We start from the raw sequence: 16,670 nt of genomic DNA, 5'->3' as shown, positions 1-16,670 counted from the left end.
GTGCCGGCAGGTGACCCAGAGCCACCGGGGCCGGTTCCGGTGTCGCCGCTGCCGCCCAAGGCCGCGCTGTCCCGAGACGAGATCCTGCGCTACAGCCGGCAGCTGGTGCTGCCCGAGCTGGGCGTGCAGGGGCAACTGCGCCTGGCCGCCGCGTCCGTGCTGGTCGTGGGCTGCGGTGGGCTCGGCTGCCATCTGGCGCAGTACCTGGCAGCGGCCGGCGTGGGCCGCCTGGGCCTCGTGGACTACGACGTGGTGGAGACGAGTAACCTGGCCCGCCAGGTGTTGCATGGCGAGGCACTGGCTGGCCAGGCCAAGGCCTGGGCGTGCAGGGGCAACTGCGCCTGGCCGCCGCGTCCGTGCTGGTCGTGGGCTGCGGTGGGCTCGGCTGCCATCTGGCGCAGTACCTGGCAGCGGCCGGCGTGGGCCGCCTGGGCCTCGTGGACTACGACGTGGTGGAGACGAGTAACCTGGCCCGCCAGGTGTTGCATGGCGAGGCACTGGCTGGCCAGGCCAAGGCCTTGTCGGCCGCCGCCTCGCTACGCCGCCTCAATTCAGCCGTGGAATGCGTGCCCTACGCTCTAGCGCTTACGCCGGCCACGGCGCTAGACCTGGTCCGCCGCTATGACGTGGTGGCCGATTGCTCCGACAACGTCCCTACTCGCTACCTGGTTAACGACGCCTGCGTGCTGGCCGGCCGCCCTCTAGTGTCTGCCAGCGCCCTGCGCTTCGAGGGCCAGATCACAGTCTATCACTATGACGGGGGGCCGTGCTATCGCTGCGTGTTCCCCCAGCCCCCGCCAGCGGAGACGGTGACCAATTGCGCGGATGGCGGGGTGCTCGGTGTCGTCACTGGAGTCCTGGGCTGCCTGCAGGCCTTGGAAGTGCTGAAGATCGCTGCGGGCATGGGCCCCTCCTACAGTGGCAGTCTGTTGCTCTTTGACGCCCTCGGAGGGCATTTCCGCTGTATCCGGCTGCGGCGCCGCAGGCCTGACTGTGCAGCGTGCGGGGAGCGGCCCACTGTGACCGACCTGCAGGACTACGAAGCCTTTTGCGGCTCCTCAGCCACGGATAAGTGCCGCTCCTTGCAGTTACTGAGCCCGGAGGAGCGAGTTTCTGTCAGTGACTATAAAAGACTTCTGGATTCTGGGACACCCCACCTGTTGCTGGACGTCAGACCTCAGGTGGAGGTGGACATCTGTCGTTTGCCTCACGCCCTGCACATCCCTTTGAAACATTTGGAACGGAGGGATGTGGACAGCATGAAACTCCTGGGAGAAGCAATCCGGGCAGGGAAGCGTGGCACACAGGAAGGTACTTCTCTCTCCATCTACGTGATTTGCAAACTGGGAAATGACTCCCAGAAAGCCGTGAAGATCCTGCAGTCTTTAACAGCAGTTCAGGAGTTGGACTCTTTAACAGTTCAAGATGTGGTTGGGGGTCTCATGGCCTGGGCAGCCAAAGTCGATGGAACATTTCCACAGTACTGAGGTGACTGGAATAATGAGGAGAGAAAGATGGTAGAATGTCTTAATACCTCAAAGACAGATTTACTTACTTTCTTTTTTTTTTTTTTTAAGTAATATAGAGAAAAGTTTGGGATTGTACAGTATCTGTGAATACACAGGCTCCTTTTTATAAGGAGCTCTTTGATTGTAGTGTATTGGATTTATTAATGGATTATAATACTGTTTCTGAGAATCGTCTTCTGGTTTCAGCTTTTTTAAAAAAATATTCTTTTTAAGTTTGCTGTAGGGCATATGTGAGAAAGAGCCGGAGAAGAAAAATTAAAAAGCCACCAGGTGCAGGACTCAAACCATGGTTGGCCATGTGAAGTCCAGCACCTTAACCACTATGCCACCTGCTGACACTTGTTTTCAGCTCTTAAAGGTGTCTTGAACATGTGAAGCATAATATGGCAGGATTTTGTATTTTAACTGCAGATCATTTACTTGTCCTGCATTTTTTTCCATCTTCCCCAATCAAAAGCTAAGTCATCATTTTATGCCTGGAATTAAGATGTGGTAAGTGTAGTCTTAGCATAGTGATCACAGATGATATATTTAGGGTCAGCTAATTAAGACATTCTTTAGGTTTCATTTCTACTTCAAATTGTAGAATATGTCTTGGAGAAGTGTTTTAACTTGGCTTCAGAATCCAACTTTTGTTATATACATGTAACATTTTCTAACCTGTCTACTGTGGTTTGGCTTGCTTGAGGATCTTAAAGACCAAGTGCCAACCTTTTGCCCTTCTCCTTTAATTTGATTTTAGTTTGATTTAATCTGCCAACATTTTACAGCTGTATAAAATGAAGATTTAAAAAAATAATTATTTATTTGACTTTATTTGTTATTAATTATTACTTGTTTAATTTGACCAGAAGAGAGAAAGGGAAAGTAAGAAAGCAAGCTGCCAGGTCTGGGAATTGAACTGTGGTCAGCCATGTGGGAGTCCAGCGCCTTAACCGTCATGCCATCTCCTGGCCCCAGTGTTTTTATGTTTTAATGTTGAATATTTTAACGAAATGGTAGGTGGCCTGCCTAGCTTCCAATATATACAACAAAATTAAAAATAAACATTTAGGGGACCAGCAGATGGTGTAATGGTTACACTGTGGGACTCCCATGTAGTCAACTACAGTACGCGTCCTGGACCTGGCAGCTTAAACTTCACACCGATGTGTGTGCGTGCATGCCTAAGATCCCGAGAGGAGGGTAGAGGAGAGGGGATTGCAGCTTGGCCATCCCCCCCGAGGGTGGATTTTTCACTTTCTGTCTCTCTGTCTCTGGTGAGTGCATGTACCCTATAGCAAAAATCTCTTTTAAAAAAAGTAAACGGGGGTCCAGCAGTTAGCGTAATGGCTATGTCGCTGGACTCCCATGTAGCCAACTGCGGTTTAAGTCCCGGACCCGGTGGCTTAAACTCATGCCAGGCGCGTGCGCATACGTGCCCAAGATCCTGAGAGGAGAATGGAGCAGAAAGGATTGCGGTGTGGCCATCCCCCCTGGGGGGGGCGGTGATTTCTCACTTTCTATCTCCCCGTCTCTCTGTTTCTCTGGTGACCACATGTGCCCTACAGTAAAAACCTCAAAAACAAACAAACAAAGTAAACGGTGTGTGAGTGCATACTGGTTAGTTGAAGAACATGGGGCTTAGCTAAAGAGGTTGTGCTCTCCAGTGCTTGTCGTATGAATGCCCATGATCGTCAGATTTAGTTTTTTCTTGAGAAAAGCAAAAATCAGATGTAACTGTGAAGTCTTTCTATCTCTGCAAGAAAGGAAAAACTAACCAAAACTGTGGGCCAGACAGAACCCTCAGCAGGCCAGATTTATTCACCAGTTTGCAACCTCTGTTATGAACTCTCATTTTATGACAAAAGTGTATCATTTAACATTCCAATTTGAAATTAATATAGTCATTACTTTTAACTGTGAAAAACTGTAGCTCATTCTTTGGATGGGTATACTTCAGAGTATGGTAAACTCTTCTGTTCCAGAGATGGAACGGGCTTCTTATGATTGCTTCTCTCGGGGGTTATGGAAATAAATGAATGATACCTGGAGTGAACAAAGGTGGTTGTCCTGTTCTTTCAGCTCCTTGTTCAGGAAAAACTGATTCTGATTCATATCAGGAAACAGCCCATAGGTAGGCACAAGGACACATTCACATTGTGAAGACTTAGGTCCTAAAGTTAGGCAGTTGAACTTCCTGCACACCCTGTTGCTGGGGCCAGGCAACAGAAGCTGATTGGAGTGGAAAGAGCCTATTAAAATGATTGGAAATGCTTTTGAGAATTTTGAGGACAGACTCAAGACTGTCCTTCCAGAAGTGATGCCACAAATCATGCATGTAGCTGACCCCGTGAGAACACTGTCTGCCATGCAGCCTCATCAAGGACAGAGAAAATTGCTGTCATAGCCTCTCCAGTCTCACTTGACCTGGCCCCTTCTGCTTCCAGAAAGTCCAGCACTTGAGCTTCAGCCCACGTGGCTCATGGCAGTGTCACTTACGTTGTTATTTCTGGTCAGTTTTACGAGGGTATCTGGTAGGCAGAACCTAGTCATATGTGTACATCCCAGCTGTAAGAGAAGAGGACTTGAGTTCTGACTTCTACAACAGAGGCAGAATTCATGGGCCAACACCATGGTTTAGTGGCAAAGGGAGCCGGATTTCACATGATCAACTGTAATTCAAGTCACAGCCCAGAGTCTTGAAAAACATGCTAGAGGGGCCAGCAGGTGGCGTAGTGGTTAAGGTACTGGACTCACACATGGTCAGTTGCAGTTGGAGACCCTAACTTGGTGGCTTGAAATTCATGCCAGGTATGTGTGTACACATGTCCAAAGTCCTGAAAGGAGAATGCAGGAGAAGGGGTTGCAGCATGGCCCTCCCCCCAGGAGGGTGATTTCTCACTTTCTGTTTCTCTGTCTCTGTCTCTCCAGCAAGCACACATGCTCTATAGCAAAACATCTCTCAAAATAGAAAAGAAAAGCATGCTGGCTGTGTTCGCGTGTGCCCCAGATCCTGACAGGTTGGAGAAATAAAGGATCAAGGGTTGCAGCCTGGTCATGCTATACTGGTGGGGGAGAGCACGTTCTCTTTTGCACCTTGTGGCATTAAAAGAGGCAATGTTCTTGATGTGGAATTTTCCTATTAAGGATTTTAAAAAAATTCATTTATTTCAATTTTACCAGATAGAGACACAGAGAGAGAAAGGGAAAGTGAAAAGGCAAGCCACCAGATCCAGGACTCAAACCGTGGTCAGCCATGTGGGAGTGTCCAGTGCCTTAACCATCATGCCACCTGCTGGCCCCCAAGGATTTTTTTTCAAAAAGTGAGCTGTTAAGAATATGACAGGTTGAGACCAGCAGATGGCATAATGATTACGTTGCTGGACTGTGGTTTCAATCCCAGACCCGGCAGCTTAAAACCCAAGACAGGCATGTGTGTGTGCATGCCCAAAATCCAAGAGGAGAATGGAGGAGAAGGGATTGTGGTGTGACCATCCCTCCTGGGGGGTGATTTCTCACTTTCTTTCCCTCTGGTGAGCACACATGCCCTATAACAAAAATCTCTCAAAAAAAAAGAGAAAAGAATATGACAGGTTGGGCTGACTCAGTGATGCAGTGGTAATGCACTGCTCAAAACAGCTGTATCTCATGTGGCAACTGGGGCTCGAATCCCCAGTCAAGTCAGCCTGACACATGCCAGGCTCACATAAGTACCCAAGATCCAATAGGCTGGAAGACTGGAGGAGTGGCACTGAGACCTGTGGAGGGTGCGTCTCTGTCTCTACTGTGCATGCACATGTGCTCTTAGGAATAAAGAAAACATTTTTTTTTCTTCGACTAAAAAAAGAATTATGACAGATAATCAGTACCCAACCCAGATCATTCTTTAAAATTCTCTTTTCTCTGGCAATTGTGATTAGGTGTTTACATTGAAGTGGGATTTGAACTTAAGCGCTAGGATAAAAATGGACAAGAGGTTTCTTGTCATGAGTTTACATTTAAATGGGAGAGACAAACCATCAAGTCAATTAGTGATAAGTGCTATTAAAGAAATGAAACGGATGTATTGGGATGATGAGAGAGGATCTGTTTTGGACAGGTTAATTTGGGGAAGCCTCTTGGGACGCGACATTAAATTCAAACCTGGGTGATGGGAAGGAGCCACTTATGAAAGACCTAGAAAACAGTCCTATCCTGGGAGAGAAAAATGTGTAAGGACCTGAGGCCAATAGAACAAATGGAATGTTCGAGACACTGAGAGGTAAATTGGGTTGTGAACAATTGGGGGAAGTGCAGCAGGGTGAGGTTTGAGAGGCTGGGAAGAGATCATACATGCTGCAGGCCGTAACAGGGGTGTGGCTTTTGTTTTTTTAAAAGAATTATTTATTTAATTTTTAAATTTTCTCATTTATTTTTGGAGAGGTTTTTGCCATAGGGCGTGTGTGCTTGCCAGAAAGACAGGCAGAGACAGAGAGACAGAAAACGAGAAACCACCCCCCATGGGGGACGGCCAACAATACCAAAATAAAAACAAAAACAAAACCCAACTGACGTGGATCTTTTTAAATTTGGCAGATATGAGTGTGTGTGTGTGGTGGTGGTGGTGGGGGGGATGTAAAGCCACTGAAATAATTTTTTAACACCCATATTTTGTGGTTTTCATTTGTATTTATAGGCTAGTCACCATAGAATGATTATAATAACTATGAGTAATCTAATATGTACACCAGAAATCTTAAGAAAAAAAGAACAAAGTAAAAATGTTGACAAAAAGAAATCTGTAGAATTCGATCACCGCAAAAAAATTAGTCTATTGAGCCAGGATTATAAGTTTGACATACTGTGTGTTAATGGACAAAGCCTGCCTAGTGGGTGGTCCACAATTTTCACTCACTCAGTGCACCCACATTCACACCCCTCTCCACTGTTCTCTGTAAAAGGGAAGAGCAAGTGGGCCTTCCCTCTCCGCAAAGTTGCCTTTGGGCAGCGAGTAGCATACTGGTTAAGGCAGCTGGGTCCCAAATGGCTGACTGCACCATTTAAGTCCTGGACCCAGAGGCTTGAAAAATAAGCCAAGTGTGTGGACATATGTGCCCAAAATCCCAAGAGGAGAATGGAGGAAAAGGGATTGTGGCATGGCCATCCCCCCTCAGGGTGCTTCCTAACTTTCCCTCTTTCTCTCTAATGAGGTTACACGCCCTATAACAAATTTTTTTTAAAAATTGCCTTTATTGGGGCCAGCAGATGGCATAGTGATTGTCACTGGACTCCCATATGGCTGACCATGGTTCGAGTCCCAGACCTGGTGGCTTGAAAATCATGCCAGGAGCATGTGTGTGCATGCCCAAGATCCTGGAAGGAGAAGGAAGGAGAGGGGAATTCCAACCGGGGCATCCCCCTAGGGGGTGATTTTCACTTTCTCTCTCCACTGGCGAGCGCATGCACCTTATGGCAAAAACCTCTCAAAAAAATTGCCTTTATTTTTGCTGCCAAAGAGTGATATACAAAGACTCTTTGGAACATTTTATTAAAATAATTTTATCAGGCAAGCAGGTGGCGTGATGGTTAAGGCAGATGGACTCCCATGTGACTGAGCGTGGTTCAAGTCCTAGACCTGGCAGTTTGTTTTTTCACTTTCCTTCTCTCTCTTTGTCTCTCTCTGGTCAAAACACAAACAAACAAAAAACAAACAAACAAGTAATGACAATAAATAAAATTAAATAAAATAATTCTTTATAAAGTAATTTTATCAAAAGACTTTTAGGATAATTTATTAATCAACAGCTGCTATACATTTCCTCCTCAAACTCTATGGTTTCTCTATAGAGAAACCACTGCTCATGTCTGTAGGCCTAGGAACCTTGATCTAGTGCAAAGGCCCAGGTTTCCAATTTGTTTGCATCTATTTTATTAGAACTCCCAACTCCCCCTTACCGTGAAACTCTCAAATGCCCTCTCTCCAATTCTCAAAATTTCCCTTAATGGCTCTCCTCCTTTCTAACTCTAAATCTAACTGTAATGTCCATCCAAACAAACTCAAACTCTAACGCTTGGACTCTGCCTTCCTGCCTCTGTCTATGGGGACTCCTAGGATTACACTGGGGCCCCTGGGTAATCCCCAATACTCTCCCATCTCAAGATTTTTAATCACACCTCTAAAGTCTCTGTTAATCATGCAAACGGACATATTCAGGGCTCCAGGAGTTCTGTCTTGACATCTTTGGGGGCTGTTACCCAGTTACCCACTGGGATTGGGCGGGGGGGGGCAGAGGGAAAAGAAGTGGGTAGGTTGGGATGTATCTTGGGAATGGAGCTCTTTGAAGGATCAGATGAGAGAGAGAGAGAGAGAGAGAGGCTCCAGCATGACTCAGGGTTGGTCTGAGCACCTGGCCAGACCATGGAACTCGTTTTTCTTTTTTAATCCTTGATGTAAATTTAATTTCATTAACCCTGTGCTATCAGGCACATGGACTGGGTGGATGTTACCTACTGAGACGTGCATGGTGATGAAGGCCAAATGGGAGTCCTTGGGAGAGCAAATGAGAACACGCTTTCCCCCGTCAATGTACTTAATCCTCTGCTTTGCTCATAGAATAGCTGGATAAGCAATGCGAGAAGAAACATGCCAAGTCTGCTCTTTATACAAGACACTGGGGAAAGGGAGAGCAGCTAGTGGTGTGGTGGTGAAGGAAGCTGGAATGAACATGGCTGATTGCACAGGTTGAGTCCCAGACCCTGCAGCTTGAGAAACGTGCCGGGCATATGTGCGTGTATGCCCAAAATCCCTCAAGGAGGGAGAAATGGAGCAGAAGGGATTGCAGCATGACCATGCCCTGTAGGGGGCACTTTCTCACTTCTCTCTCTGGCAAGCATATGTGTCCTATAGCAAATTTAAAAAGAAGGAAAAGAAAAGAAAAAAAGAAAGAAAAGGGGAGGATAATACAGTGGATATTTTGTACTCCCACGGTTACAGGACAGCAGCTCCATAGACTTAAGCCAAAACTATTACTGTTGGCTGCTGATAGCAACCAACTAAGAGAGCAATGAATACAACAGCTCCTAAAATTTGGGACCCATAGCACATACAGACATTTAATTGAAGAATTAGGTAGAGAAAAGTACACATAGCCTAAGTAAACTTTCATGAGCTGAACAACCTCTTGTCACCAATTCCCTTCTAGACCAAGACATAGGATGTCAGAGGGGCCCAAAAGCCTCCTTCATGCTCTTCCCCACCCTCAGGCACTGCAAGCCACGACCATGTTGAAAATGGCTGCTATGAGCAGAAATGAACTGATGATTAGGCATCTTACTTTCAATTTTCAAGACGAAGCCCCACGCCAACATTTTTTCTCTTCACTAGCTATTGGAAGTTTGAGTCCCCACCCCGAGTGTAATTACTCATACAAACAGCCTTTTGATGGTGCTCACAATCTTCTACTTGCCTAGCTGTTCTTAGCTTGTCTGCCCATGAGAACTGCAACTGGCCCCCTCCGATTCTTAGATGGACAACAACCTGAACGGACCTGAATGAATGCAACGGGAGGCCCTGCGTTGAACGAACAGAGCTCAGAAATGCAGCGTTCTGGCTCAAGCACGGGCCTCATCTTACTGCATCCGGGGATTACTGCTCGGCCAGCTGACACGGCATATGGAGGGCCACGTGAGAGAACCGCAGACCACACAGGGTACACTTGCTGCTCGACACGCTTGAGGAGCTTAGAAGAATGTTCCTGCAGCCGTGGGAAGGAAGGCTTAGCCGATGAATAGAGCAGCATATGCCCGTGGATGAGGTTCCTCTTCCCGTCTGTTCCTCATCTGGGACAGCCGCAGGGCCTCAGTTCTGCCTCTCCCTCACTGCCTGCCTTCAGATGGTTTTTGAGCATCTTTTTCTTTGCCTGCCCATGAGATTTGGGGGTGAATTAGGTATACACACTCTTTGCTTACTCAAGGCCCCATCATTGCAGGAGGGAAGCATTCAAAAATGAGGTACATAATTAGGACTAACAACAGAATTCCTGCTCAAAAACTAAGAATTTCAAGGCCAGCTCGTGGGCCTGTGGTGAAAGGGAGCTAGATCCCACAGGGCTGACTGAGGGGTTTGAATCCCAGCTCTGATTGCTTGAAAAACATGCAAACATGCAGGGTGTGTGTGTGTGTGTTAGAGGAGAAAGGGTTGTGGTGTGACCGCTTCCCACTAGGGGAGCTTTTCCCCTCTCTCTTTCACTCTGTCTCTTTCTGGCAAACAAAACAAAAAAGCTGCCAGTCAATAATTTGTCACATGATGGAAAATGACATGTCACAGCATTTGTTGTAAGGGTTAATGAAATTAAATTTACATCAAGGATTAAAAAAGAAAAACGAGTTCCATGATGGCCAAGGTAGAACATTCAACTAAGAGCTCGGCTCTCTTGCATGCAGGACTGTGTACACTCCCCCAGCTGGGCCCAGACACGGTGACAACATGGGACACTGGCCATGTCTGGAGACATTCTAGTCATCACAACTGGGCAAGGCCAGGGCAGCTGCTGGACATCCTACAAGACCTACAAGACACAGTACAGACACGCCACCTGGGCCGAGACTCAGAAATTCTCCTTCCATTAATGACGGTTTTGCTCTAGGTCAGAAAGAAAAAAAAAATGCAGAGGTTTTATAAATGTCAAAGGACTTGCCTTTGTCCGGGAAGGCTTTTTGGAGAAACAGACCTTTGAACTGAGTCACGAAGAATGTGTGTGAATTAGCCATGCCAAGGAGGAGCGCAAATAGCACATGGGAAGCTTTTGCTGGTTTTTGTTTGTTTGTTTGCACTTTTTGCTATCAGGCACATGGTCTGGCCACAAGCAGAGAGAGGGAGGGTTAGAAAATGCCCACCGTGGGGATGGTTATGCTGCAATCCCTTCTCCATTCTCTTCTTGGGGTTTTGTGCCCACACACCCAGCATGATTTTTATTTTTTTGGAGAGATTTTCACTGTAGGGCGCGTGCGCTCGCCAGACAGACAGAGAGAGACATAGAGACAGAAAGCGAGAAATCACCCCCCAGGGGGGATGGTCACGCCACAATCCCTTCTCCTCCATTCTCCTCTCGGGATCTTGGGCACGCACGCACACGCGCTCGGCGTGAGTTTTAAGCCACCGGGTCCGGGACACGAACCGCGGTCGACTACGTGGGAATCCAGCGACATAGCCATTATGCTAACTGCTGGTTCCCCACCCAGCATGATTTTTAAACTGCGGAGTCTGGAACTCAAACTGCTTAGTCGGCCATGAGGGATCCAGCCGCCTCAACCTCTAGGCCACCTGCTGGCCTGTGGGCCAGTTCTTCTTTTTCTTTCAAACTCAGGTTCAAAACTAAGTGAGAAAGAGGTGCTCAAGTTATGTAGATAAATACGACCATCTCGCCGTCGGGGCCTGCTTGTGGTGCAGCGATAACGTCCTGCACGGGAGGCCTGGATCCCACACGGGGACGGCATTTCGAATCCCCACCCAGGTCCCCCTGAAATATGCCAGGCACCTGTTGAGTGCCCACGCTCCGAAGGACTGAACGACTGGAAGGAGGAATCCAGGTGTGGCCAGACCTTGTGGTGGACCCTCTCCTGCCTCTTTCTCTCCCACATGCCCACATCACAAGTAAAGAAACAATCACTTTCGTAGCTAAGACGACTGTGCGGGGACCATGCTTTAAGTAGGGCCAGTCTTGCCAGCATGCTCTTCCTGGCCTCCTCATGCACTGTTCAGCCAGGGGACCCTCCAGAGGGTCCAGCTGCCCTGCCATTCACCAGAATCCCAAAAAGAAGAAAGAGGAAGTCAGAGCACACGCGCCCAGTTCCTTCTCCAAACTCGCCATCTGGAGGCCTCCATCGCCCTCGTCCTCCCCCGGGATGAGTGTGAGCGAGCGGGGAGGGAGGGCAGAGAGTGGCCTGTCTGCTCAGGAAGCAGAACGCTGGGAAGCGCTGTTGCCAGGCAGCATTCCAACCCAAGTCAGGCCCAATCCTAGGGGTCTGGCGCTGTTTTTTTTTTTGTTTTTTGTTTTTTGTTTTTTTTTTTTTTTTTTACTTGCATTTTAGGTACACTACACATAGATATTTTCAGTCTGAGTATGACCCAAAGATTGCATGAGAAAATTTATATTAACAATGTTTTTGTTGTTCATCTGAAATGTAAATTTAACAGTACGTCTGGTTTTAGATCTGCTTAATCTGGCAACCCTGTGATTCTAGGGGAATCCAATCTACAGTCAAACCTGAGGACCATGCTTTATGGAAGCCAGATTGGTGGGATGCAGGCGTCCTCCTGTAGGCCCTCTCTCTCTTTGGACCATTAGGCATACCCGTTAAGCCTATCGATACCCAGTGGTGGGCTGTTCCTTCGGGAGGCTAGAGGTCTGTCATGCTAGTCCTGGCTCTGCCCTTTTACTTTATTGTATTATTTTATTTCTTCTGAGAGAGAAAGAAAGAGACAGAGAGATAGAGAGATAGCACCCCCAACAGCTTCAGCCAACCCCAGATCATGGACATATGCAGGTCAAGAGAACTCAGGCAGCTCCCCGGGAAAAATCCAGAACCTACCCATGAGGATCAGCCTCACGGAGCCTCGTGCTTTACTCCTGCGCCCCTGTCTGGCCCCTCGGCCCTGCCTCCTTGGGCCCCAGTGCCACCCAGCGTGCATCCTCTGGGTTGCCTGGCTCAGCAGCAGGCTGGGAAAAGCACACTGGTTGAACCCACCCAGAGGCCACTCAGGACTCTTCATTGAAAATGAATTCTCTAGGGAACCAGCAGTTAGCGTAATGGCTATGTCGCTGGACTCCCACGTAGTCGACCGCGGTTCATGTCCTGGACCCGGTGGCTTAGAACTCACGCCGGGCGCGTGTGCGTGCGTGCCCATGATCCCGAGAGGAGAATGGAGGAGAAGGGATTGCGGTGTGACCATCTCCCCTGGGGGGGTGATTTCTCGCTTTCTGTCTCTATGTCTCTCTCTGTCTGTCTGGCGAGAGCACGTGCCCTATAGCAAAAACCTCTCAAAAAAAAAAAATAAAAAAGAAAAAGAAAATGAGTTCTCTATTTCTTTTAGCATCTTAAATTAGGTCCATCTTTGTTGTCCAAGGTGGCCTATCAGAGGTTGCTAATGGGATTAAATATACTCTCATAATAAAAGCCAACACTATGGTCACATTTGAACATCAAGTTTTTATTATATTCCTTGGGACAAATGAATGCCCAAAGATTTCATGTAACTGCAAGTACAAGTCAATGGGAGTCCAAAGGAATTAAAGGCTGGACTCAAATCCCCTGACCTTTATCAATTGTAAGACCCAAGCAATTAGAATCCAAACTCATCTTCTCTAATTTCTCATCCTACTGGTCTCAGTCACAAGGATTTTTCAGCCATTGCAACCTGAGCTGTTTCCTCCAGCAGATGTGCTTCCTTCACTATCTCAGAGGTTGAAAGAGTCTCCTGGGACCTTTCTCCTCATTAAGTGGAGAGATAAGTAGAGGGTTGGTGTCTGCTTGGGTCTAAGGCTGCAAAACCTCTCTCACGGCTTCCTAATGGACATACCTTCTCTCTCTCTCTCTCTCTATATATATATATATTTAAATATTCACACACATATATATATATATATACACACACGTGAGTCCAGTGCCTTGACCACCACTCTACTTGCTGGTTCCATATCCTATACCCTGTACTTTTAAGAACTACAGAGATTCAGTAAAAAAGAAGGTTTTTTTGGTAGATATTTTTGCCACAGGGCGAGTGTGCTTGCTGGCGAGAGAGAGAGAGACAGAGACAGAGACAGTGTGAGAGAAAGTGAGAAGAGTCACCCCCTAAGGTGGGGGCACACCATAATCCCTTCTCCTCCATTCTCCTCTTGAGATCCTGGGTGCGCGCACGCGCACACACACATGTGTCTGGTGTGTCTCAAGCCACCGGGTCTGGGACTCAAATCACAGTCGGCCATGTGGGAGTCCAGTGATATGACCACTGCACCATCTGTTAGCCCTGAAAAGAAATGTTTTTGAAGCTATAGAAAAAGACCTCCAATGGGACCAGCAGGTGGCATGGTGGTTAAGGCGTTGGACATTCCCACATGGCCGACCACGGTTCAAGTCCTGGACCTGGTGGCTTGCTTTCTCACTTCCTCTCTCTCTCTCTGTCTCTCTTTGGTCGAATTAAAATAATAAATGGATGAATAAATTTAAGAATTAAATAAATAATTCTAAAAAAAAAAGAAAGAAAGAAAGAAAGAAAAAGACCTCCAACATGGCTGCTGCCCTAAACAAATCTTGTTTAAAGAAATTTTAAAGGGATACATCTTACTGTATGAAAGAACATAATGAGTCTGTCTAAACATCCTGTACCTTTGTAATGATAAAACTTTTCCCCTTTATTACCATGAAGTTTGTTCCTATCCAGCATAGATTGTGTTCTTTTTCTTTCTTTCTTTGGTCTGACAATGAATTTTGTGAACTCTGTCTTTGGTATATCTTTTATTAAATTGCACTGTTTTGTTTAGTCAAGGTAGATAAGTAATTATTTGAGTAACTTGGCATGACTTGAGTGTTGTGATAGGAAAAGCACTGTGGTCTTTCTACACTAATGAGATACAAATAAAATTTTGTATTTATGAGTGACTAAAAAAGAAAGAAGAAATTAGTAGCCCCAATCCTGGGCCCACTACATTGTTTCCAAAAAAAATACCCAAACAAACTGCCAATTCCAGCTCTCAGCAGCTCCCAGGCAGAAGGATGCTTTTGTGTCCTGCCAAAGGAGCTCGCGTTACGACTGCTAAAGACACAGCAGAAATAGCGCTGGTACCCGCTTCACCAGGGAGCAGGCAGCCTGCGATGGACATCCCCACGTCCCAACATGTAAACTTAAATCCAACCGGAGCCGGAGTCAGCGGGCTCCTTTAGAGGGCCAGAGAGCAGACAGGAGATCACCTTGCCTGGGTAAGCTGTAAGGTCTAAGACTAGGGGCGGGGCTGCTTTCTGACATAAGGTCATTTTCCAAAGTGGGCGGTGGGGGCCTGTGCTGCTGCAGGGCCAGGATGCACTGCGCAGGGGGAGCTGGAGCTACACGGAGACAGGGACGGGAGATGGAGCTCACAGCCCGCCTAGCCACCCTGAAACACACCAGGCGTGCGAGAGAGTGCCCACCATCTGGTGAGCTGGAGGGCTGGAGGAGGGGACCCTCATGTGGTCAGACCCCTGGAGGGTGCTCCTCTCTGCCTCTGGCACAGATCCTCACATGAGTGCAATGTGCTCTACCACAAAGAAAAAAAACTAAGGAAACCAAAATCCCCCAACCACCCCCCCAGGGGTGTAGGATATGATTGCCTGACCCCTGACCTAGAAGAAATCTCCCTCCAAAGGTTACTGTTGGTGCTCTTCATTCATCACACTCAACAGAAAGGCCATTGAGCCATGTCCGCTTCCTCAGAGACTGGCTCTGAGGTATTTCCATCTTCTTGCAAAGCTCTCACAAATGAGGGGCTGAGCTAGCCAGATGGCGTGGTGGTTGGGGCAGCTGGAGCCCACACGGTCAACTGCACAGTTTGAGTCCTGGACCTGGTGGCTTGAGGAATACACCAGTTATCTACGCGTGCCCAAGATCCTGAGAGGAGAATAAAGGGGAAGGGATTGCGGCATGGTCATCCTCCTTGGGGGGTGCTTTCTAGCTTCTCCTCTTCCCTCCACCCCTCACTGTGAGCACATGCATTCTATGGCAGGGAAAAATAAAGGAAAATATGACGGTCTTATTTTCCTTCCTACTCAGAGTAATAATTTATACAAATAATGATCTAGCTTCATTTACTGTTTGCAATACCATCCTAAGCATTTGTATTTATTCACTTATTTGATCTTCATGAGAACTCATTAGTTAGGTACTATTATTATCCCTGTTTGCAAGGTAGAAAACTAAGGCATGGGCCAGGCGGTGGTGGTGCAGGGGGAGCACTGCGCTCTCACTGCTGGAAGCCACACGGGAGGCCAGGGTTCAGTCCGGGGGCTGACTCGCACATGCCAGATGCTGCGTGTGTACAGCCTGGCTGGCTGAAAAGACGACTGGGGGTATCGAGGTGTGAGATCCTGTTGAGAATGCTTCTTTCTCTCTTATTCCCTCATGAAATAAATGAACTTTTTTTTAAAAAAAAAGAAAGAAAAACGTGTTTATTAAAACAAATGATAACAAGAAAAACATATAAAGATCAAACGAACAAGAAAGTAAGATACAGAGAAACTAAGTAATCTGTCTACGTCTACACAGCTAGAAAGTGGTAGAAATAGGATCTGCAACTAGGCAGCCCATGCTGGTCCAAAGCCTGTATTGTTGTTGCTATGGTTGTTTTTTTTGTTTGTTTGTTTTTGTTTGTTTTGTTTTTTAAAGGTCTCACATATTACTGAACCGACCTACGGATACAGAACTTAGAGACAAAGTGAAGTATCATTTTTCCCAATAAGCACGTGTCCAGTCAGGTGACCATTTTCAGCCTGTAGTGACCTTGGTACAGTATAAATACGTGGGCCACATCCTGTCCAGGTCCTCCTAGACCCAGCTCGGCTCTTCTCCAGTGTCTCCTCTTGGAGTTGTATCTGATTTTATTACCAGTTTTCATTCTAATCCACTGGGGAACAGGACGATTTGGCTTCTGTTTTTTGGCCAGAAACCGCTTGACTCTGAAAATCTTGTGAGAAGACAGGGCAAAGAGCCGAGTGGACTGCACACACCACGATGGCGGAGAAAGGAAGAGCACTATGGTTATTTTTTTAAAGTTTGTTTGTTCATCTATTTTCTCTGAGAGAGAGACAGAAAGAGAGAGAGGGACCCCCAGAGGCCTTCAGGCCACAACCCGCCCCAGTGTCAGCAAGCAGGGTCATGGGCACAGGCGCATACACCTGGGCAGGCAGGGCGCCCTCGGGTTGAGCAGCCAGAGCCGTCCCAGCAGCCTCAGCAGTGCGGACTCCCGCATTTCCCCGTGCCATTACCTCTTCACGTTTCCTCCTCTGAGCCCAGTGTCCTGTGCCAGGCGTGGTCACCCAGGACTCCACCTCTCACGGGGCACTTCTTTGGCTGCAGAGCCTGCCTGCTGGGGAGGTTTCCTTTCCCTCCTGCAGCTTCTGCTCCAGCTGCAGATTGTAGAGCTGAAGTTCCTG

At 47.5% G+C, this 16,670-nt stretch overlaps 1 protein-coding gene across 1 annotated transcript in view; it reads left to right on the top strand.

The window, feature by feature from the left end:
• The window catches only part of MOCS3 (molybdenum cofactor synthesis 3), a 2,789-nt gene extending 467 nt beyond the window's left edge, over nt 1–2,322 (top strand). The window contains exons 2-3 of the mRNA XM_027775199.1: nt 11–309; nt 510–2,322. Of these exons, the coding sequence (XP_027631000.1) occupies nt 11–309; nt 510–1,487 (1,277 nt within the window). The 3' untranslated portion in view covers nt 1,488–2,322. The remainder of the gene's footprint in view (nt 1–10; nt 310–509) is intronic.
• Nucleotides 2,323–16,670: the final 14,348 nt, after the last annotated feature.

Source organism: Tupaia chinensis, unplaced genomic scaffold (assembly GCF_000334495.1).
Source record: "Tupaia chinensis unplaced genomic scaffold, TupChi_1.0 Scaffold000049_1, whole genome shotgun sequence".
NCBI classification, from domain to species: domain Eukaryota; kingdom Metazoa; phylum Chordata; class Mammalia; order Scandentia; family Tupaiidae; genus Tupaia; species Tupaia belangeri.
Note: the sequence above shows the minus strand (reverse complement) of the source record. Positions and strands in the feature narration are given on the sequence as shown.